A 25,794-nucleotide genomic window follows, 5' to 3' on the forward strand; every position below is an offset into this window, starting at 1 on the left:
TTACTTTTTTACGAACGATTTTTTGCCCAATCGATCGTTCGTCGTTCGATTGGAACGATAAAAATTGGAAGTGTGTACGCACCTTAAGATCTGCATCCAAACAGGCGTTACTGCCTAGACATACTGACTCTTCCCTACTCATTAGCATATCAACCATAATTGTCAACATACACTTAGATGGTAAAACCATTGTATTGTGTTGTGGGAGGGGTAAGCGGGGTGCTGAATATAGCTCCCTGAAAACATCCCAATACTGGCTAATGCTGACTAGGCAACACCCAAGTGGCAATGGGCCAGGTTGAAGGAAAAAAAATGAAATTTAATTACTGAAAGGCAAGGGCCAGTAAAGATGGGAAGTAAAAAGCTAAATGGTGTTATATTGTCCATCATCTAGGTAATAAGGTGGGCTCTGACCTGCTGAAGCTCATATTATGTGTTGTGAGAAGCTGACTGTGTGCACTGAAATCAAAAGAACAAATTTCAGGAGAGGAACCTGTACATTCATAAAAGACAAAGTAAGAATGGAGCCAAGCTTTAATAATGCATAGTACTGAATACACCACATGCTATTTTTTTTAGCAAACTGAAGCTTAGCTGCTTAGACACATCATGAGTCAAAAACTTGCAAATCAATGCATTGATAGATGAATAGATGGAACGTTTTGCCACTAAACAGGGTTTTAGATTGCACCGTATACACTGTTTGTAAAGCATTAGGCTGTATGTAACTAGGTTACATCTCCTTGGTTAAAACACTGCAAAACACTTATTTATGTATGCAAGAAGTTCAACATACACAACAAAAAATAAGACAGTTGTAGACCTGTTCTCCCACTAGTAACTCACCATAGATCACAGATGTAATTTTATCTAAACTGAACTGAAAACTAAACTGTCGAGTTAGGGTCATACTAAACAAAAAATCTAGTACCAATTCTTTGTATGTCTTAATAAAAGTGATGCTAATGTAGTGTCTAACTAGCAGATCTGAAAAAAACATAATATTAATATTACACAATATTTATATAGCGCCATCATATTACACAGCGCTGTACAAAGTCCAAAGTCGTGTCACTCACTGTCCCTCAAAGGAGCTCACAATCTAATGTCTCTACCATAGTCATTAATGTAGTCGAAGGCCACTTTTTAGGGGAAAGTCAATTAACCTCCCTGCATGTTTTTGAGATGTAGGAGGAAACCAGAGTACCCGGAGGAAACCCTGCAAAGCGCGGAGTGCTAACCTCTGAGCCACCGTGCTGCCCTAATAATATCCCGTTAATCTAAGTGGTCGAGCCAAATTGCAACATGCTTTAAAAAATTTTAGTAGAAAGCATAAGAATGGAGACCTAATTTCATAAATTCAATTTTATCCTTTAAGGTTGCACACAGTAAAAGAGTGTTACAAAAACTTTCGTGTTACAAAAAATTTCGCTTCTTTGAAATTGCAGACACATGTAATAGTACTAACTTTGGTCTGTCTGCAATAAAGATCTCTGTCAACTTGTTAACAATCTTTGCAACGCCTGCCCAAAAAGATGTCAGTACAGGGCAGCTTCAAAAAATGTGTAATACAGTGCCTGTGTGCTTACCACATCTCCAACACATAGAGATTACATGAGGGTAAATTTTGGCCAATAAATCTGGAGACATATACCATCTGGTAAGTAATTTATAAAAATTTGTCTCTTGGTAGCGGTTGCTAATAGAGGCCTTGTGTTCATAATATAAAATACGTTGTGCCTGTTCTTCAGTAAACTTAACATTAAGACCCCTCTCCCATCTGGAGAGAAACAAGGGCGCTGGAGCTGCCGTCAGTTGCATTTTATATGCATGGGATAATATACCTCATAGAGGGTCTCCAGTCATACATAAGTTCTCCAGAGGGGTAAGGGGTCCGTGGAAGTTCTGAGCAGATGGCATCGAGGAGATAAAATATTGAAATTGTACCTTTCTCCAAATATCCAAAGGAGGGAGGGAATGGTCTATTTGAATCTGCCGGATCGCACTCCAGGTGGGGGGCTGCATAAATGAATAGCTCAGAAAATTCCCTTTTCGATCCATTGCTTAAAGACCACATCTTTCCTACTAGTGGGGAATTCAGGATGTCTAAGTATAGGAGACATCAGGGAAGGGAATAAATGCAATGATATTTGAGTTTGAAGTGGTCGTGTTTTTTTTTTGACTTTTGACTTTAGACTTGCTCTGGGACATTGTGATATTTGTAAATTTATACAAGCATTCTTTTTCTTTGTTTTCATGAGAGAAATAAATTAATGCAGCAGGTGGGGGCCCTAGAATTCTGTCATTTTGTATATATACAGGCTTCATGAAAAACCTGATAAAATTATCAGTTTAAAGATTTGTAGGTGGTCAAAAAACAATTTAGCTGCACTTTAAATATTAAGGTGATGTCAGAAGATCATGAGCTAGGGGCTGAAAAATTCACTTTTTTACGGTGAAATCTTTTCACTTTCACTGCTAATCTCTAGGGTATAAAACATCTACACACCTTATATATGAGCTCAAAAGCCCCGTGTATTACAGTAATAACGAATAATATATGCAAATTATCCAGTTCGGTAAGGATTACATAGAAACAATACAGAAAATGCTCACACACAGAGTTTTGTAGTAGGCGAGCAGTTCCTGAACTTACTGGAAAATGTACTACAACAAAAGAATGTCTAGCCATGGCTTTATTATGGGGCTCTACAGTTATGTGGCTGCCACAACATTCAGAAAACACTAACTACAATGTTTTTTTTTTTTTTGTAATGCAGATAAAAAGACAGATCTGTCTTGGAAATGGCAGATTGCAATGTTGAAATATAAAAATAAAATTAGCAGGAAAATAATAGAGAAGGGAAAGAAAGATTTAGGGTTGATTAGGGTAAATAAGATTTCACCTAAATTCCTGCTTTGGTGTCTTTCTTGGTAAATTTCCCCCTACAGGGGACTCAATCAGCAAAAAAAAGCCCAACTGCTCCTAAATCCTAATCCTTTTTTTTTTTTTTGCTTTTAATTATACAAAACAACTCACTGTGCAAATCATAGCCGGTCATAGAGCAGTACAAAACAAGGTATCTGTACAAAATTGGTTAACATGTTTTCTCCTGGTTGCTCTTATGAAGCCCAATTTTGTTCAGCATGCAGACCTCATATTACAACCAATTTGTGCCAAAATGCTAAATTGCTTTAGTAATGCTGTTCCACACTGAAGTGACTAAGGGTTATTCTAATAAGGTAATTGCTTGCATTGTGCCCTTTGCCTTACCCTCCAAACAGTAGGAACCAGTACACATGGTCTCAGAAAGGCTAGAAGTGCTTGAAAGAGAGCAGCACTTCTTCTGGGATTAGGCATAATTTTAATAATGTCTGCCTCAGTACATGCTGTTCATTGCTTGTAGTACTCATCAAATCACTTTGATTAAAGTGCAAAACTGTACTAGGCAAAAATAGTCATCAAAACAGATTTCAACAGCAAGTTTATTCAAGAACTAATCAGTTAAAACATGCAGCAATAAAGTCTATTCATTGAATGTACAAGCTTACTGGAATATGATTTAAATATTAGTTGGTCATTTGACATGCTGTGTTACAGCAGTTTACACCTGAACTGCCAAGCTAAGAATGAATACCTATTGAGAAGTGATTAAACAATGCCTGTATATAGGATATATTCTAATCTCTGTGTATTTCTATAGCATACATAATAGCCAGGTTGGAGAGATGGTCATAGACAATCTTTCAGAGACTGAGGAGTATTGAGACATCTGGCTGTTTATCGTACCTGTATCTGCCACTCTATCCTGTGATCTAGCCATTAAACAGAAATGGTGTATCTGTGGTCAATTACTTTTAATACCTTCATTGGAAAAGATCAGTCCCATCACATTTTCGGGTGTCAGGTGCACAAAAAGGTGTTAAGTTTAAAGTAATAATGTTACAATAGGTTTTCCTTATTTGTTTTACATTGTTTGCCAGATAATTTGTACATGTGCCAACTTCTTTAAACTGTATATACCAAGGAGGTCACTTGATACATACACAAGAACACATGAAAATGGAATATACAAATATAAAATACTTTGCTTTATTGTATTTTTTCTTCACTTACTGTCTCTTATCGGGCCGGATTTATGAAAGTTCTCGAAGACTGGAAATTTTACACTTCATCAGTGAAGCTAGGGGATCCTGAACACCTTGAGTACTTAAAATCATTTAAAATTTGCTAGCAAATATTTTGGATACTGGACCAGATCCATTTCAGGTGTGCTAGATCACCCAGCTTCCCTGATGAAAGTGTATCCTCTCCAGCCTTGGAGAGCTTTCATAAATCAGGCCCATTGTTGTGACTATGGCATGCTCAGGTAGCGGTAATATGCAATACATGGCCAATCTATGTTTTTATCATCCCAAATACAAGTCACAAGGCTTCAACTACTTAGCAGACATTGCCATTTTTACACGAAATGCGTTACAGACAAGACTGTGGTACATTACTATTTTGTGTTAATATATACATAAAGAATACCAAGTCATTAGCTGGAAAACTGCCATCTATCATTTACTTAGCTGTAAAGCCCAGCATTGTGCACTGGAAATGGGAATTCTCTAAAGTAAAGGCTGCTCTGAAAGAGCTATTCAGTGATTTCTCCTTCAAGAAATGAAGCTGGCAGTACATGCTATGGAAATAGAAGTTAGCAAAAGGATCTGAAAATCCAATTCTGATACTAATGGAGAAATGTTCTCTGCTCTTATACATGTGAGAAAATCACAAACCTTACTAATACAGTGCAGGCTTATTACTGCAGAGCGCCCGAAGCAAACCTACATAATCATATATCATGAAACACTAATAAACTGAGTACCAGAAATAAAATGTCATGTAATTTACAGCATACAATCTGACATTTTTTTTTTTTTTAGACACAAAAGCGAACATTTTACTTACAGCTGTTACACAACATTCTTTAGGCCTTGTACACAATGGCTATAGTTTTAGAAGTTATAGAAATGTGCACATTGTTTACTGCCTGCACAAATGCATGTGATATAAACAATTGAAAAGTGTGCTCTAAGCACCTCTCAAACACACAAAACACATTATAAGGGTATTTGGCACAAATTCCTATAGACTTGCATTGTCCTAATAAATGCATTCCGCACCAGAGAGGGCATTTATGTTCAACTTATTAAATATATATAAAGGCCAAAAATATAAGTTTGCAAAGACTTGAATAGATAGATGCCTTAAAATGATTTTTAAAGCATTTGCAATGCCTCAAAGCAATACTTTTTTCTCTCTCCTTCAATATTGGCTCTTGCCGCCATTGAGGGTAGGTGGGGCCTGCATTTTGCCAAAAAGGAAAGAGGGCAACACTTTTCCCCCCCTTTCTTCACTGGCAAGCCAGAATCCAGAAACCTTTTATGGACAAGAGAAGGGGCACACAATCTTAAAATTAGTCAGTAAGGGTTCATGGGCAATAAAAATAAAAAAAAAAGCAGGGAGGAAACAAAATTCATTTTTACTAAATCAGTGAAAGTGCAACAAGGTGTCTTAAGGTGCAAAGCCTCCCTTTTGGGCATGTTCTTTACCCTCCTTTATGATTACAGAAATGTGGGCTCTAAGGAATTTGAGAAGCCTGTTATCATTCGGGAAATAAAAGTTTGGAGAAATGGGGTGGCAAGTTCTTCTCATAAAGTCCAGTAATGTGAAAAGAAAAAGCAATCAGGTCTCTGGGAAAGCTCTGCCTCAACCAAATGATTTTCAGTCATTTAGCAGAAAGGGAAAGGAGATTCCAGGCTGTTCTAGAGTAGTTCTGTTTTAAACAGATAGTACAGAAGTACAGATATGAAATGTGTTAACTAGAAGTAGATTTTTATTGCTCAAAGTGTAATAATTAATTATGCTGAATTGAATGGAAAATTAAAATTGTGGTTGTGCTGAATATGATGATCTTACTTTTTTACTAATGATAATACTTAAAATACAGTATGCTAGACAAATAGAAAAAAAAGTACCTTAGGCAGCCAGATGTATTCTTAAAGACTGTAGTCCATTCTGCATCACGGGGCTTGGAGTCCTCATTGGGTTCATTCTCCCAGCCAGAATGAGGAATGATCACCTCATTAGTCAATGTTTGAAGGCCATGGTTGATGATAACCATCTTTAAGGGTTCATATGAGGACAGGTTCCATAAAGTACCTTTAGAAAGAAAGAGAATTCTAAGTGGCAGATGTATAAGTCAATTAACTACGATTAAATGCAATGAGGCAGGCCTAAAGATATTCCAGCATAGCACTGGGTCATCAGATGGCCTGAATTAATTGCTCTGTTCCATGCAATTGTTCAGAGTTGTGCTAATAAACCTTTATTGTGACAAATGGCTACAGCCTTTGCAGACTTTCAGAAACAAAGAATGTATATTTGATGTTATAATTACAAAGAGTTAAACTGCAAAAAAAGAACACTATACTTTTTACACAACATGGTATTTTTTACATAGAAGAAGCATATAGAACATAAAACAGAAGCTAAGACTAGATAAATTTAACAAAAACGATGAACCATGCAGGAGTGCAGGAAACAATTTTCTTAGTTTGCTACATTGTCTGCATGTCAGATAACACCAGCAGTAATGTAAAATGCTACTCAATGAGAGTGAAAAAGGATATTAGAAAGAGGACATTTACTTCATGTCATGTGATACTACTTAATCAATACTGGATTTGTTTATTCTGCCACTGATCACAAAACAGGATATTATGCTACTGAAAAACATTTACTACTTTTAAACTGTAATAAATATTGAACTGTAACATAACCCACAACGGTTGTTGTTGAGAAATCATACATGCATTAAAATAAATGCAGTGTGTCACTTTCAGTGACTTTTCCTGACCAGTAAAGCAAGTGGCTTCCAGGATATGGCTAATATATCAATTATTGTGGCCACTAGAAAGTAGTAAAAGTCAAATAAAAACTATGTGACAGCACAAACAGCAATACACTTTATACTGACTAATTCTACCACGTTAGAGTAATGTTTCAATTACAAGTTTCTGAGTGGAATGTGTAGCTAAAGGCATAAAATGATTTGAAAAACAGTTACTGGAGGTGGTGTCTATGCTGTACTTTTACCAGCAACTGGAGAATATGGCTTGCAATTACAGTGATATGAATGATGTATCGAAGAACAGCATTTTATTTAACTCTTAAAAAGCTAACTACATGGCAAAATGGCAAAATTCTTTGATATTGTGAGCATATATTGCACACAGTCCATGCAGCACTGTTTTGATTGTGATACATCATGCAACCATGTTTTATGGCTACAATTGCACATGATTCAATACTCAAAGGTTGGATAACATGACAATTTTGCTTTATGTGAAAAACTGCCACTGTCTGTCTACATAGAAAATGTCCTAAAGTTATGTGATCTAAAGAAGAGTTCTGTGACTTTTCTCAGCAGCCCCTATGACCAGCCTAAAGCAGAACTCAAGTTCGGTTTGTAAAATTAGCTATGAGACAGGTCTTTATTGCATACACAGACATGTGATGTCCCTTCTGCAATAAAACATATTTACTTGACTGATCACTGTCTTCCAAATGCATATCTGGACACATCAGGTATCCCAACATTCCTTAAGGCTGCTGGGACCTAATGAACTTCTTTGGTAGTTACGTCGTCCTGACCAAACAAGATGGCCAAAGATCAAAACTGAGAAGAAGAGATGAAAGCAAACAGGCCATGCCTGTTGCAGAACAGGACCAGGAAATTATATGTAAAAGATATGGTGTTCAGGCAGGTAAGGTTATTTTATTGCAGAAGCATCATCCTTGTCCGTTCTGCAAATAAAACATGCGCCTGGTCAATTTTGTACTTCTACTGTTTAGTTCCAATGTATTTCTGCTGCTGGCTCTGACCAGATGTGACAAGACAACAGAAAAGTTGGTGGGTGTAGGTAGGAACATATTTGATATAAAGAAAAGGTTTACAGAACCAAAAATGCCTAAACTGACAAAAAATATGATTTACAAAATGTAGTAATTGTTAAAAGTGTCATTTAGGACACAAAATGTGTTCTAGCCTTTATGTTAAGTTTCTGCCAAGCTGTTAAGATTTCTCTACAATAGCAGCATACGGGCGAGTACTGCACTGGATGGCAGTTCTTAAAGAGAGGAAAGAACATGTTTGTTTTTTTAAGTGCCTGGGAGGGCTCCTTGCTATTTTTATCCAGACTCCTGGGCCCTCCCTAGGAAATTAAAGACTGGCGTTTTCACTTCAGCTTATAAAAGCAAGCCAGGGGTGTCAAACTCTTGCCAGAATTCTGCATGTGCTGTGGGACTGCCATTCAAACTGTGTAGCCTAGTAGAAGCATGCCAAGGAATGATACAACCAGTCAGGCTTCAGACATTTCAAGCATGAGTGGGAAGACCACAGAGAGGAAATTAGTTCCCTTATAGCAGCAAACTTAAGATAAAGCAAAAGATCTTTCAAATCACAGACACAAGGAAAAGACAGGCAGAATATTCTTTTAGACATGGCTAAGGCACAGCATTTTGAGATATTTAAATTATGGGATTCCACTGCTACAGAATCCACAGACCCATGAGGTCTTTAAAGTACTTGGGGCAAAAACAATTTTTTTTTTTATAAAGTACAATTACATTTTATTTACATTAAAAATATCTAACTTAGCTAAACCCCAGCTGCATAAAAATGCATTTTATAGCTTGTTTTCTTAGAAAGCAGCCATTGACTCTGTAGAAAATGTTTTTTTGTTACAGGTTGACATTCAAAATCCGGCAACCTCCGGACCTGAGGAAAGCCGGATTTTCGAAAAATTCTGGATTTTTGAAGATTATACTTACCTCCACACACAGGCTAGCCTTCTTCTCGCAGCACCTGCGGATCTCTGGCACAGTTTCAGGGAGCAGGCAGCAGGGGCGTCCCAACGTGTAATTAGTGTAGCAAGCAAGACCTGTTTCTGCAGAACAGTGCCATAAAAACATAAGTGGCCAAACAGTGTACTACAGTACCTGAACTGAAAATGCGCTCTGAAATTCATGCCGTATTTTAGACTGTCAACCTGTAACATAATGTAGAGAAGAACCCTTGCTTGGGGACCAGGTGGGGGATATACACTGTGGATGTGGCTGTATTCCAAAGAAAAAGAACCAAGTTTGAACACTTTTTTCATGCACCTGGAATGTATTTAACATTTTAACAGGTTTATTATTTTGTGCAAAAAAGAGAGAATGTCTGAAAACTTGGCTTGCAATCAATGGAGAGGACTGTCCCTGTTGGCTTATTGGCCAATGTTTTGGTGAACAAGCCCTTTAAAAATTTTTATAACTACAAAACTATGGGAAAAATATAAAAAAAATGTGCAAAAACTTAAATATAAAAAAGTGACCACCAGCATCACAAAACCTCACCTGTAATGAGTTCCCTGACTTCCATGTCATTTGTCTTCCTCAAAAGCCGAATCAGTGCAGGAATACCATCACAATTCTTTATGGCAACTTTGTTCTCATTATCTTTTCCAAACGAGATGTTACGGAGGGCTCCACAAGCTTTACGGTGGACTTCAGGCTTAGGGTGGTCTAATAATCCCACAAGGATGGGAATGCCTTTAAGTTGTCTCACTTCCTTTTTTATTTTGTCATTCTCATAACATAAGTGCTGAAGATAAGCAGCTGCATTGGACTTCACTGGGTCGATAGGATGATTGAGCATGGCAATGACCTCAGGCAGGTCAGGATCTCTCCATCGAGGATCTTTGCGAATGCTGTCAATTGAAGGTGAGCGTTTTCCTAGGCGGTCTATGCTGGCCAGGCTTCCTCTCTCTGGTTGTGCCAGTGGTGCGGCATAGCCACTGTGGAGATAAGGGATTCTATCTTCAATCAGTTCTGGCTCCAGGGGATCATCATAGGCTCTATGTGTAGAGAACATGCATAGATATTTATACAGCTCTGTGCACCATTTAGAGAGAAAGGAAACTCTTACCGGTTCTATTAACAAGGAAACATTTATCCAAAGCTGCAGTTAGACAAGCTGAGGAAAACGTGGGAAAGAAAAGCAATTCTGACATAATCTAAAATACATTTTATGAACACAGACTGTTTAAGATACAATAGCACTCTGTGAATGAACAGCATCAAATTAGACATCTGGCAGGAACATATTATGTAGTTAAGTATATTGCTTCCCACTAGCTCTAGTATTCAATATGTATCAAAATCCTTAGCTTACCTCATATATAGACAAAAGGGTGTCCTGCTTACCTTAATACAATAAGTGAATGCTTATTGAATAAATGTGGAAAGTAAGTCACAGAAATTAAAATTCTTCAGATCAGATAAACTGATATTGAATTTTAGGTTAAGGCATCTTTTATGTTAACATTGATCTTAGTTTGGTTGCCTCACCTGCCATCTGCACAGTTGGAGAATGAATGTACACAAAGATGTGCTTTGACAAGTCTTTTCCTAGTCACAAGAAGCAGATGGGTCAAAAGACATAAGAACCAACAGAACAGTATTATTACAGTGTGCACATGGCGGTTTGGTTAAATGTAAAAAACGGGAAGAAAAATGGCAAAAGGGTGCTATGAGATGCTTCCTTAATCTCAGCTCTTCAGTCAATATGCCATTAAAAGTGAAAATAAATTAAAAAAAGTAAAGATTTGCCATGAACATCTGCAAATGTTTTTTGTCCCTAAGCAGTACCTTAAAAAATGTACCTTTTATCTAGAAGTAGTGCACTTCCTGGTATTCTAGAGTGCCCAGGCACTGTGTCTGCAGTTTCAAAGATAGATGTTTACAGCTTAGCATCCAAGGCCTAGCACAGACGGGCTGATTTCCACGTCTGTTCCAAATTCCAACCCAAAAAAAGAATCAGATCTGAATTTGAAGGAAATTCTGCAGCCGATTAATAGTAACTGATTTAGGTGAAATGGCTGAGCATGTCTGTAAATATCAACCTAAAGTCATGTGATGCTTACCAATGATTGAGTGAGTCGGACTAGAATTCTGATATCACTTTTTGATGTCATACATATGCAGTGTTTCAGGACTTTCAACTGATCAATTACTGATTGGAAAATCAATAGGATGATTGAAAGCAAAATTGTCAGAGCATCTGCTTTTGTGAACTATGTCCATGACACTGCTGCCATTGACTGCCAGTCTTGATTGAAATAATTATAAAGGTGATGGATAATGCCGATCATAAGAAAAGAACTATTGCTTTTGCATATATTACATAGCTTATTCATTCATAACTACATGATCATCTCTTTTATGAATGATGGCCAAGTGATTTATTAAAAGATGATCTCATAACACATTGGCAAAATTTAACTGAACAAAAGCTAAACAGTTAATCCATGTTTTCATTTAACGAATCATCAAGCCTTCCCCTTAAAAATGTTAGTTATTTATCATAAATTGTCAGAAGAAAGTGACAGTGCATATTGCTGGATGACATCTAACTTGGTATCCCAGAGGGGATGATCACATGTAGGTTAACTCTTCAATTATCTTTCAGAAAAACAAATGACTGTAATGGATTAGTCCCTCACCATCTGCATATATATCATGGCTAATGGTCTACCCCACATTCCTCCAGCATGACACAGCCATGTTTCAGTAAACTGCTCCTGTCCGGGAGTGACTGAGATGAAGCGTGGCCAAGCCTCTCTCTCACATCACTGAGCACAAAGAAAGAAGCTGCTATTATCAGCTAAATATGGAGGAAGGTTACCAAACTGGGACCAGCTTATCAGAAAAACTAAAACTGACAGTGCCAACATTTTGGCCAGAAGCTTAACCCATTAAATTAGGAGGTATTTATCCTCCAGGCATTAAAAACATCTTGTGTGTGTTCCACCCAGCACAAGATTTAGTCTGAGAAATCATTCAAAACGAATACACTTCTAGACTCTATTGCATACACATTATTCCTTGTAATGGGTAAAAAGTTTTTTTTTTTCCTCTGGCATATTTTCTCTTCTCCATCCACATGATCGATAGGCTACATGTATGGTTTATTTAAAAACGTTAATAATAATATGGAAGAAATATAGGAAAACCAACATGTCTGTAAGGTTATACTTATAATTAAAATTAGATGCCTGAGATTTCACACTACTTTTAGTGAAACTATACCACATCTCTCTCCCAATAGCAACATTCATGCGTCTGTAGTTCAAAGTTACATTACAGATTTTAGCTTGATGGGCAATACATGTCATGTCATTTTCAAAGAATACAAGCTGAAGAAATCTGTATGATCCTTAGTTTCCTATAGAGTTTAATCAAAACAGAAAAGCTTGTGCAAGTTGCTATAGTAAGTAATACTAAGGAAGTATCTTTTTTGCATTTAAAATATTGTTGTTCCATGTTAGATAAAGTAAGAATCCATCTTGTCATTTCCTGCATTTATTTTTTAAGCCAAGAAGCCACTTAATGACAGCACTGTTCTTTAACATGCAATAGGAATATTGTGTGTCCTATCTGCTGAAGTGATTCATCAAATATTGAGAAGGGGTTCGATCTCTGGGAAACTCCAGTCTAACCATGGTTTATTATTTTACAAAGTTAACCAAAATTATGTTTAAGTTGCAACTAAACCATAACAACTGATCAACAATTATGTTTTGTTGGTCAATCAGGTTACTATGAGTTATGGTATATTTCCATCTTGTTTACATTCCCCACATCTGCATTCATGACCTGTAGATTGAAGATGAACATTTTATTTCCAGAGGAATGGGATAGGCACTGACCTATCCCAGTTAAATTATGAAATGAATGTTTAATTATGTCTTAGCAAATTCACATTGTGACTCACTTTGATTACCATATGAGTAGCACAAATGATATGAAAATTTGGATCAAACAACACAAGGGATACTTGCAGAGAAAATGGGGAAAGTGAGGGACACTCCAATATGAAAGGCAACATTATGAATTTAAGTACTCATAGTTAAAAAGTGTTATGGTAACAATCATATTTAAAATTCCCTATTCTTTTTAGCAGTGTGGCAATTCTCAATTGAAGAGCAAAATTTTATTTATAGCTTTTTCTTTGTGATGCTAACATTTGTAGAATGCTAACATTTGCAGAGGACTGCCTTTCTAAAATGCTCACAATTTACCTATAGATGGTCAATATAATATAGAGAACAGAAGTTCACTATGACGGGGGAATTGAACATTTCTAGTAATGTTTAGCCATGGCTACCTATTTACTTTAATTATGTCATAATATCAAGTTTAAAGGGATTCTTTTTGTATACCTTTTTGTAGATATTTATTGAAAAAAAAAAATTCCAGCATCTTTCCTTTATTGCAGTGTTTAATATTAATATATTATAATAGGTTTCCTATGCTTTCAAAATATAATAAAACTATAGCCAACACATTTTCAATTTTTTTTTTTGCCCTACCTTGGCTTGTGTGGTCTACCAGTCATGGGCATGCCAGGAAGGACTCTTCTGTTCATAGTGGAGTAATCCGGATCCAATTCATACCCTTCATCATCTGCTCCAAGGCTACGATTATCATCTTCTAGACCATATGGTTCTGGCTGGAAACGCTCAGGCTGGGACCGGTTGAGATCCACACTACTACCAATCGGCACTTGTGGCTGCGCAATGGGAACATAGTTTTCCCTACGAGATGGGAGAGTATAACTGCCATCTTCAGGACGATAATTATTGCCTGGAGTGTAGGCATACCGAGGCCGGTAATTTATTCCACGGGACAAACTTCCATAGTTGTCTGCTATATCTCCATAGCCTTCAGGTGTCATGAAGGGTCTGTAAGCGGTATCATGATGATCTCCATAAGAGTCATTGTAGCTGTTGTTAAAGGATCTTGTCAAGGTTGATGAAGCTTGTGGGGTAATAAACCTCTCTCCATTTTTCATGTATCGCCGGTCAATAGAATCTGTGTAGCCACTAATAGGAGAGGAGGCATCCAGTACAGGTACACCATCTGGACCAAGCGGCACTTGACGAACTGTTCTTGTGGTGACGGTTTTGACCATCTTTGTAACCTGTTGGGACAAATATACATTCTCAATAAAACACTACACCCAAGTGTCAGCACCTTAATCTGTGAAAGACATGTTTTCCAATTTTATCAAGCTAAGCTAATACAGTTGTATATACACCCACTGACCAGGTAATTAGCTACAACTTGCTGGTAGCGGGTTGGTTCCCCTTTTGCCTTCAGAACTGTAATCATTGCTTGTGGCACAGATTTACCAAGGTGAAACTGAAAACTAAGCATGTTGACAAGATAGCAGATAATGTGAATCTCCACCACCTCCCAAAGGTGTTTTATTGTATTGAGATCTAGTGATTGTGGAGGTCATTTTACAACAGAGGACTCATTGGCATCATTAGGAAACCAGTTTTAGATGAACTGAACTTTGTCATACAGTGAATTATCCAGGTGATAATTCAGTGAGTAGCCATTAGAAGCCAAATGTGTTAAAAAAACATCACCAACACCAATACACCACCAGCCTGAACCACTGACACAAAGAAAGATGTATCCATGCTTTCATGTTGTTGATTAAAAATTCTGACCCTACCATCTGATTGCCACAGCAGAAATCTAAATTTATCAGATCAGGCAATGTTTCATCAATCTTTTCTGGAAATAATAGCATCAAAAGTCTGTTCTCAGATGACATGAGTGCTACCTGGTGTAACTCTCTTAGGCTGGGTACACATGTGCAATACTTGTTGTTGGAAAGGATCTTCCACAATTTTTCTTTCACTAAGGACTGTACAATGAATGAACAAATGAATGAATGAATGCTGTACATACAGCACCGTTCTGCTCTATGCAGAGGGGAGGGGGAAAACGATGGAGCGGCACCCTGCTGCACGCTCTCCCCCTTTGCTTCCATTAAGATCGTTTGTCGTCGATCGTCCGTGGATCCGGCAGGACGGTCGTTCGGACGATGGACTACGGGGGGCTGTACACATGCCAGATTTTCGTCCAATATCAGCCCTGAGACGATTATCAGACGAGAACCATTGGACGTGTACACGTAGCCTTTGTGCTGTAATCCATCTGCTCTTTCTTCACCTGTTGTATATTCAAAGCTCTTTTGCATGGCTCAGTTGTAATGAAAGTTTTTTTGAATTACCACTGTCTTTCTATTAGCTTGAAGCAGCCTGCCCAATCTCCTCTGATCTCTGGCAGAGATATCGGACATTCACTGGATATTTTCTCTTTTTTTCAGACCATTTTCTGTAAACCATGTAGATGGTTATATGTGAAAATCCGAGGAGATGCCCAGTTTCTGAAATACTCATACCATCCATCCTAGCACCAAAAATCATGCAACATTTAGGGTCACATAAATCACATTTCATACTCCGTTTGAGCTTAAGCATGCTTTCTTAACAATGTGTACATACCCATGTATTTAATTGCTGCCATGTGATTGGCCGCAATAAAGTAGCTGAAGTGATGTCAGGCAAAAAAAAAAAAATATATTAAAAATGCTAGCTTTCAGGATAGCTTAGATCCCTTCTTCATATATAAAACTTGAAAAAAGAAGCTAACCATCTAGAGGGCTTGACATTTTAATCACTTAAGTTTGTTTACAAAGGGCGTAACTTGAACACAGTTAATAAATTAATAATAATAGTAATAGGTCCTAAAAGTACATATTGACAATGGATTACACATAAAAAAAGTTAAAAAAGATACATCTAAAATGAAACCAGGGTGTGAAAGTGGGATTTCAATACCACTGGAATATTTTTTAAGAGTTATTAAACCAGTGTATAATTCTATAACACACATTTATGCTGAAGTTCCACTTTAAACCAACCACTGATAACTGCAGCATTACATCATCCACAATCTTCTAGGATGCAAGTAAAATAGAGGTCCTGCGTACACTGATTAGATATCAATGTAAATATTAGAGTATTGCTCAATTTAATTAACATGGAATCTCCCTTTAATACCTGACATGCTAAATTAGCAGCAAAGAGAAAAAAGGGAATGTTAAAAAAATGTAAGGACTTTCCAGTAATACTTGTATTCTTTTTTTTATTATTATAAATGTACACATCTTTATGCCCACTGGAAAAACCGGCAAGGTGACCTTCATTTTAACACAAAGTGTTTGATTCATAGTGCGGATACCGCATGAGAATATAAGGGAAGGCTAAACACCTCTTTGTGTTTGGAATACATAAGGTGCTCTTTTCTTGCTCTATCTGCAGATTTAAAATTACTAGGTAAAAACAAAGATGTGGGGGATTGCTTAGTGAGGTTTCATTTCCAGAACAGAAGTTGAACAGATTAATGGATCCCAATCATCTTACTAAATAATTATCTTCTCATAAGATAAATGCCCAAACAAATAAAAGATTTAAAAAGTTTGTCCTGCAATACAGAAACATACTAATTTGTTAAAGTATTACAACACAAAATACCAACATTTGCAGGTCCCTGTTTCAATTACACTGAATGAGTTACACAGGATTCGTACGTTACCCATAACAAGCAACCTATTTTAAATCTGGTAATAAAATTAAACATTTCACTAACAAGATAGCTATGAGAAGCCCCATGATATTACATCTCTTAGTTCACCTTGACCCTGTACAAATCAGCAAGTCCAAAATCCATCATCAACAATTGTCCAGCACAACCGTTAAGATTTAAAGAGTCTCAATATAAATCATGAATTTAAATTACAACAGTGACTCTGTGATAAACCTTCAACTTCCAGTCTGCATTAATACTTTGAAAAGCTAACAATTGAGGGAATAAATAAGTGGTTTTGGGGCTCTCCAAGTCTCCCACCCTATAGCAAATATGTACCACGATAAGTGCTCTAAACACTGATCTGACCACTGTAGAAAATCATACAAAGCAGTTTGCTTTCTTAACACATTCAACATATAAATGTTACAACAGTCTGCACTCCAAAAAAATGTGCCACTTTATTTACTGAACTACTTGTCTGTACAAGAAGGCAAATACTGAGCTGCAGAGAGCATTAAAACAATATAATTAAGAACGCTTGTCATAAGTGGACTTGTCACCTTGGTTTCTGTCCGCCTTGTAGTTCCATCCTCAGAGGTCACTACTGACACATGGGATGTAGGAGTCCCAGGATCCTCTTCAACAGTTACTGTCTCTTCCAACATCTCTGGAGGTTCCTGCATCATGGCAATGGAAGTCTGGTTACTGGGACTTTGCTCCTAAACAAAAAACAAGCAAATATTTTGAGAGGTTTGTTTTTACCAGCAGAATTAAAAAAAAAATATGATTAAAATTGCTAGCATGAACAAAAAGGTCTTATAAACAAAATATAAACTGTGCTTTTATAAAAATATAAAAAGAAAAAAAGATGTTATGGCTGTGTTGCCAAACCACAACAGTGAAAATTCCAAGCATTAAAGGGCTATCTTGGCTAAAATCAGAGAAGACCCAGGCTATGGTCAGACAAGCAATTTTTTATGCAGTACCGCTGTGGTTCACCACTGTCAACTTGTACTGAAATGAACAGGTGTGGATGATTCAGGATTTAGTTTTTATCAGAACAAAATTCAGATATACACTTTTATGTTCTTTGTGTTTCTACAAGTTTTCTCTAAACACTCTAAACAGCATCTCCCTAAGCTAGCCATACTGTTTGTACCTAACGGTTACAGAGGGACAATGGACAAGAAATCAAATACATACTCATTTTGTCTATGGGGATCTAAACAGGGCCCCACAGCCTCATCCATTTCCCACCAGTCCCCTGAAGCCTCATCCACAAGTCACCGTATGCTGTGGATGCAAACATTCTTCACAATAAAAGACCAATTGTCCTGCATTGCAAGGAGAGAAGAAAGTGCTTGCCCAAAATCTGAAATGGTCCCACGGAAGAAGCATGAGGTGGCTACAAGGAGAAAAGTTCTAAAAAGTTCAAGAAAAATTTTGTCCATGTTCCCTCTAGATTTAAAGAAGCATATAACTACTAGAATTCAAGGGTCACTGCAATGCAAGGGTATTTCCTTATTTTCTAGAATTGTGTATTATGTTATTATTTTATGAGACTATACAATGAATCAAAGAGGAATACACCAGTCCAATGTAAACTGCTACTCTTTAATGTATGCCACATAGTTTGTTATGAAAAAAAATACTTGATAAATAACATGTGTATTAGTAATAATACAATGTATTAGGCTTTAGGACAGTGAAATTCATACTGAAGAGCTTATTGACCTTTCCTAACCCAAAGGATAACAGGCTTTTGGCACGGACTAAGGAGCTTTAGCAGTAAAGATCGCCTCCACTCGCACATTGGATTAGCATTTATTGCTGGGTTCCAGAGGAGAGAATATTTCTAACATTTAAACCTGATGAGCACTTTCCTCTATGCGTCCTGATTGTAATACTCATGCATTTAAAATTCATTGCACTCCATATTCAACAGAGTCATTTGTTCAGATCTGGCAGGGTTGATTTAAAGGCTTGAGGCCAAGCTGCTTTTACTGATTAGCTCCAATAAATTTCCACCTCAGTTTTGCCACACTAAGATCAGACAATCAAAAGGTTCTCTTTTCCTATAATACATACTATAGTCTACTCATCAGCGGAAATGACAGCCTAATGTCTACATTCTCCCCAGTGACCTGAAAAGTCACAGGGATCAGAAAGAAAACAAAAATGTGCACAGTACACAAATAAATTCATCTTAGAGCAGAAAAGTCGAAAAATGACATTCAAAACACTGGTGAATATCACCTTTGAGAATACGTGTGACACCCTCTTGGCCTACACACCCACCCAAGAGGAGTCATCTTCCAGACCTACACTTATATCTGCAGAATCAGATTGGTGGCTGATTCTGTGGGCCTTTGCAGTAGTGTGGTTACTCCTTTTTTTGTCTGTTATTGCTTTGGTAATTGCTTTAGTATCTACCAAAAAGAAAAGCAGTGAAAGTTTTAGGATCACTATGCATTATAACAATACATAATTATACTGTGTAAAACAGAGCTGGTTGGAGGATTCTGAAAAAGTGACTGGAGTATACCATATTATAATATTGGTTGGAGAATAATACATATTACAGTGGGGTAAAGATTATATAATAGTGGTTGGAGAATAATACTTGTTACGGTGGGGTAAAGATTATATAATAGTGGTTGGAGAATAATAAATATTACAGTGGGGTAAAGATTATATAATAGTGGTTGCAGAATTACACTTTATATTGTAGCTAATAATAAATATTGAGAACAGAGTGACATGGAAATAAGATAAATTGCAGCTGAAAGTGTTAGTATACTGAAACATTCATTACCTTGCTATACTGTATTGCATTCATTTTCCTCCCACTGGCAACCCTCAGGAATTCCTGTGTTTAGATCTCAAACTAAAGTCTAATTTCACTCCTGTATCAATTTCTAAAACTGAAGATATAAACCTGCTAAATGCCTGATTTTTAAATATATGACAAATTATTCTGCAAACTGTGCCTGTCCCCAACATTGACAGCTTCACATTTTTTGGAGGGGAAATGGTACACACCCAACTTCCAGGTGCTGTTTCACAACACATGTTGTATGTCTGATATCATCAGATGTAAAAGGTAATCAAAGTTACTCTTTAAATGGCTGGCTACTTTGTTATTCATGGGTCATGCTAACATAATATAGAGGCAAATTAAAAGCTAACACATGATGAGATGTCAGATACACTTTTTACTAATATAAAGCAGGGGGTCGAGGGGTTAAACCTTCAGGACAGCTAGTTCCTGAAGCTAGTTCCTCACATTCATACATTTAACACAAGTAAAATACTAGCAGCTAACTTGGATGTCTACAAGCTAGAACATGCTCCCTACAGCGTTGCCTGTACAAGTAATTAGAAGCTGAAATGTGCTCATGTTTCTTCAGGAAAAAGTGGATATAATAGCACTCCCATCAGAACACCTTAATGGTTCTCAAATGAAAACCCCAAAAGGTGATTTAGATGTGTTACCACTAGGATTGCAGTGGAATAGTGGCATCATAGTAGTATATATAGTATTTATGGTTATCATACAATGCATACTTGTAAAGTTCCAGTGTTTACCATTCAGGTCCCATAAACATTATTTTTAATAAAATGATTAAAAATGTTATCCCTGTTTGTTTTTAGTCAATATGTCTGATTTAATAAAGTGCTCAAAGGCTGGAGAAGATAAATAACATGAATAGACCTAGGTGATCCAGCAAACCTGTATTGGATCTGATCCAGGATTGAAAATATTTGATACCTAAGAGCAAATGATTTTTAAAGAATTCCATTCCAGGTTTGCTGGATTACCCAGATTTTCCCATGATAGCCTATCCTTTCAAGTCTTGCAGAGCTTTAATAAATCAGGACCAGTGTGTCCACATATGATAAAAAATATATTTTAATTATCAGCTCTAAAATAATACTCCTCCCAAAAACTCTATATAAAAAGGTTCTAAAAAAAGAAAGTAATAGGAAAGCAAAGACATTCCCTCGCTGCACAGAAATTGTAGATTGTAAAAGGTCACAGTGTAATGGAATCAATCATAAACATTGCTTTTTTTTTTTACAAGTCACTACATAAATACATAAACCTTCAAAACAAGTTGTCAATGACCATTCCTACATATCTGTTCAGACAAGTTTATTTTCTTTTCCATGGATCCAGGCTAATGTTCTGATGTACAGATATGCAGTACAGATGTTCAACTGTTCCCATAAACTTCTCTGTCTGTGTGACCAGAATAAACAGCTTGCACATTCTGTTGACAGAATATGGTTTACAGTTCACCTACGGCAATGAAATTGGATGGTTGTATATTCCAAACCAGAGCTGGACAATTCACAAGAGAACCCTAGCAGACATCAAGGGAAAGGGGCAAGCGATGGTAAGTGGCTGATAACATACAAAAAGTGATCAATTTTTCTGCAGATGATTGGTCAGCTAGAAATCCCATCATATACTTTGTGTTTAGTCTTTTCCTCCCGACTGTTCTTATATCTTGCCAGTGCTCAGTCTCTTCATACAATGAGCCAGTCATTTGAGTTGCCAATAACTGGTCACGTGCCCTGGGAAAAGTACACTTAAGACTGAACAAGAGTGAAAAAAGAAAATGATTTGTTCACTGCTAAAGTGGTCGATCAGCTTCTTGGGAGTTTTCTTGCAATGCTGGCAGAAAGCAATTTGTATAAAGAAATTTAACAAGGACTCTCATCTGCTCACTTTCACCACATACAAAACTGTTTGCACCATGGCATTTTCTGTGCACATTCTGAATACCAGTGTTTAGTTTGCAAACACTGACCCATGAATAAAGACTATTCTGCACAAAAGAATATCTTGTCAATACTTAATTCTTGGCTCTTAACAGCACAAAGAGAATTTATACAGAAAAGTCAATGTTGAATAAGGATAAAGACTTGGGAAAGTATGTTTAAGGATATTATTGACAATGCAGCAAATTAAATAATTATTTCAAAGACAAGCTTAAATTGTATCACTATCTGCTTCTAAGCACATATTTACAAAATCGCTATGTGGCACAGGAGCCACATGTAAAACAACCAAGCCTCTCAGTGACCATCCTATGGTCTCCTTTTTCTTTGACAAATATGCACAAGCCTGTAATTGTGTGGTGGTCTACACATCACCAGGCAATATTTAGAGGAGGTCATTTATCAACTACAATGTAAGAAAGCAAAACATTTGTATGAGTATCTTTGTCCGTTTCGTCTATTAATGCCATGTGTGGTTTAAAGATGGAGCCGATGCCACTTGTGAGACACACCAAATGAAACAGGACACCCACCATTCTATTATTGAAATGCCAAGACGGTTTTTCAAATGAAGCACCAGTCTTTCCAGCAGAATAAATCCAGAATTATGAATCAAAATGTGTAATTACTCATAAACTAATATGCTTATAAAGAACATAATATAAACACATCATCATACACAGTACAATCAAAACCAGTGATGAGAAGCTTCCATAAAAAACTGGCAATACAATGCCCATGCATGGTTTAATACACCAGTAGTGCTTGCTCAGGTATACCCATCTGACCAGTTGCTATTGACAACACCATACTTTTCTTTAATAACAGAAAAGGTCCATGGTGAAGGCATTTCAGTCCAATCACTATAGAATCACCATTGGTTAAATTTGCTCTGTGTGACCGTTCTATTTTGAGACATCATAAAAAACTTTAAGAACTTTCCCTTTATAAATCAAAATTGGATTACTTTCATATAATACATAAAGAAAGGAAAATCTGCAACTGCCTAGAGCATTTCGGAAACAATTCAGTTTAGAAAGGGCAATGTAAGTACAGTACTGTGTCTGGCAGAAATTCCAGACTAACAAAAAACATTTATGGCTCTTGTATCTTATAGTTGAAATGCCGCTCATGGAAAAGAATCATTCTGTCTGGAAAAAAAAATATTCTGCAAAATCCCAACCCCAACCTTAACATGATACTAGCTTGGGTATAAATGCTTTTCCTAAGGTAATAGACTTTACTATGACCTGTCATTCGTCTTATCCTATATTATTTATGCACAGCCTATTAAATGCTGAAGTTGTTTTGTACCCAATTTGCCTTCACTGGTTACCCTACCTCTAAGAAGCATGCAAATATTAGATCCCAAACATAATATTTTCTTTTATTATACCACGTCACCATTGGCTCTAAAATTCTGGTCTTACCTATTTGTCATTAATATTAGCATGTCTAGTGGCCAACATCATTTATGTCTATGGTATCCTACATTATTCTACACCTTAAAATAAGATTCTGTGGTTCTGTGACTAAAATATAATCATTTGTTTAATCAAGGGATATACAAGCATTTTGAGAAACAATGATGCATTTATGCTACGTAGGTTCTTTATTTGTGCTATTCTAAGCCATTGATTTTTTTCTGCTTGCCCCACTGAAGACTTCAAAATATCAATGGTAGTTGTAATCAAAAAATACAGTGGATGTATCTTTGTAGGGGATACATTTTTATATTTATTTACATTTTTATGCCAAGCTGTTCACTTAATTAACACATTTCCAGCACAACTGTATGCAAGTTTCAGGGCACTGCTACTTCAATCCTCACTTGGGATTAGTGCTAGATGTATTGCCGAATCACACTAACACTGGGGAGCAGAAAAAGGCACAAAATGTCATTTCAACAAGAACTTAGTCTGCAGCATTTCTTGTTTTAATTGTCTCAGACCTTTACATTTTTATTCCTAGTTGTCTAACCTTAGCACTTGGCTGTATGTGCAAAGCCATTATAAATGTGACAGCTACAAAGAAAAATGTCATGAAAATATGGTAATGGCAGAGTGAGAAGGTGATGTTTCTCTATGCTGATGAATGAGCAAAATAGGTGACCTTCCAAGTGATGTTGTTATGTATAGTCTTTAGATAAAAATGACACACAGATACAACCATGTTCCACCACGTACATTGCCTGACCTATAATGTTATTTACCAACGTGGAATAAAAAGGAGGAATATCTTTGAGAGATGATGTAAAACAACAAGGGCATTAAATGCTGCCAAGATAGAGGATAGCAGAAGCTTTTCCTGAAGGGTTTCATCTCCCAATGCAGCAACAAATATTACCCATTGCAGGTCTATGTATTATACAGTTCCTGCCATATGTATCAGTAACAAATAGGTTACAAGGACTAAAATCTCAATGCAAATCCAATTCTCTCAGTTGGAGATCAAAAAGCTAAAATAGGTTTTGCTTTCAGCAAAGCAATTTTTCAATCAGACTGACTGAAAGGGGAATATGTAAACCTTTGCTTAATACAGTCCTGGTTACCAGTGTGGTGCAGCCCCAGAGAGCTGGGAAGGATCAGTGGATATCCTTTCAATAAGGTTGGTATTAAGGTCTCTAAAAAAAATTCAAAACAAGCAAGACATTGATATTTCTGCTATTTAGGGTATAAATAAAAAAATGTTTCTCAGATTAGATAGAAATTTTCTTTGAATAGACTCATCAGTATTTATTTTCAATAAAGATTAGTACTTTCTTTCCTACACTGCAACAAAACAATCATATGTCACTTACAAAGAATAAAAAATGTAAAGCCTGTATGTTGCATATCCAAGTATGGTTAGTTCAAAAACACTACTGTCTCCAGATCTCTGCAGCCTTAGCACCAAATATCTTCAATGTGGAGTAAGACAACCATGGTTGCCTGCCATAGGGAAAAAAATGTATGAACGGGATTACTCAATCAGCAGCTACTTCTATACAACAAATCTAACAGCAATTGTTTTCACAGACCTTGGGCCTCATTTAATAAAACTCTCGAAGGCTTTACTTTCATCAATGAAGCTGGGTGATCAAGCAAACCTGCAATTGATTTCTTAAAAGTAATTTGCTATTTGTTAACAAATGTTTTCAATCCTGGACCAGATCCATTTCAGGTTTTCTGGATTGCGCAGCTTCACTGATGAACATGTATCCTCACCAGCTTTGGAGAGCTTTAATAAATCAGGCCCATTATGTATGTATTTATTCAACTAACCTCAAGTTCAATTAAGGGACAAAAAAAAAACTTTTAGTCTACTGCTGCCGGTATTATGAGCGGTTTAATTTGCTAACAGCAAATTTCTACCCCCTGTATATGTACACTGTGCATATTTTGCTTTTATTAACAAATCCTGCCTTTTTAAAATAAATTTACAGTGTCTGCCATAAGCAGCTCCTGTGGATCTAGCCAACTCAATGTAACAGCCAACAATTCAGCATTTGGGAATATAAGATTTTTAATCGAAATATTTTTCAAATACACAAACATGGATTTTAAAATTTAAAACATACGTTTTAAAAAGAAATATATATATAAAACATATATTTATTTGACTACTTCTGTGTGATGGAATTTCATACTATGTAACTACATACAGAGGACAAATGTTAAACAAAATAGTATTTTAAAAGGGAGGGGCCCCTCTTTCAGCAAAGAATGTAGAAGGTTATAGGTTTACTGCAAAGTGCTAAGTTTAAACTGGGCATTATTTTTTTCTCCCTAATTTATAACACTTTCTATCCAAAGGCGACATAAATGATAACTTTCCTTTTCCAGTTCTTTTTGCAGCTTCTTGGCCAGTTCCAGGAATGTGCAATATAAAACCCAAGTTTTTTTAAGTAGACCATGAGCCAAGGCATATTGTTCAACAGGAATTAGCTATTCTTCAGGCCGTCAAAACACAGGGGTTCTGGAATGAACTGAAAGAATTGCTATTTATGCAGACATTCCAGAGGAAACTTCCAAGCAAGTCCGTTAAGGGGATAAGACGATTGTGCAGGCAAGGGGAAGGGAAAAGGATCTTGGCCGGCTCAGTGGTCTTGATTGAGGGACATTAAAAATGCTTAAAATCAACCCCCTCTTTTTTATGTTTAACCAAAGAACTGGCAGACTGTTTAAACTGTATTTAGTAGATCAACCCCATCACCAAGGAAGGCAATTGCTTTTTTCAATGAAAGTATATTAGCAAAATATGCCAATATACTAAAATAGTGTGTTTCTCAACCTGCAGTCCAGACAGGTATGAGGTACAAAAGACTGCAATATATTTCCCCAGTCACTGAAATTATCAGGGTACTTTAGCCAAGTACAATAGTTTCAAGAGATATTCTATTTTATTAATACAACTCTCTCCTCATCCAATGTTTACAAAAACTGCAGCGGACTATGAAGTGAATAGCTAAAGAGGATTTACTT

General features: G+C 36.6%; 1 protein-coding gene across 1 annotated transcript in view; it reads right to left on the minus strand.

Moving 5' to 3' along the window:
• Positions 1 to 25,794, minus strand: part of ARVCF (ARVCF delta catenin family member) — a 372,226-nt gene that overhangs the window by 44,470 nt on the left and 301,962 nt on the right. The window contains exons 7-11 of the mRNA XM_072413926.1: positions 17,104 to 17,262; positions 13,465 to 14,075; positions 9,449 to 9,948; positions 6,025 to 6,208; positions 83 to 134 (exon numbers count right to left, since the gene is read on the minus strand). Of these exons, the coding sequence (XP_072270027.1) occupies positions 83 to 134; positions 6,025 to 6,208; positions 9,449 to 9,948; positions 13,465 to 14,075; positions 17,104 to 17,262 (1,506 nt within the window). The remainder of the gene's footprint in view (positions 1 to 82; positions 135 to 6,024; positions 6,209 to 9,448; positions 9,949 to 13,464; positions 14,076 to 17,103; positions 17,263 to 25,794) is intronic.

Source organism: Pyxicephalus adspersus, chromosome 6, assembly GCF_032062135.1.
Source record: "Pyxicephalus adspersus chromosome 6, UCB_Pads_2.0, whole genome shotgun sequence".
Taxonomy (NCBI): Eukaryota; Metazoa; Chordata; class Amphibia; order Anura; family Pyxicephalidae; genus Pyxicephalus; species Pyxicephalus adspersus.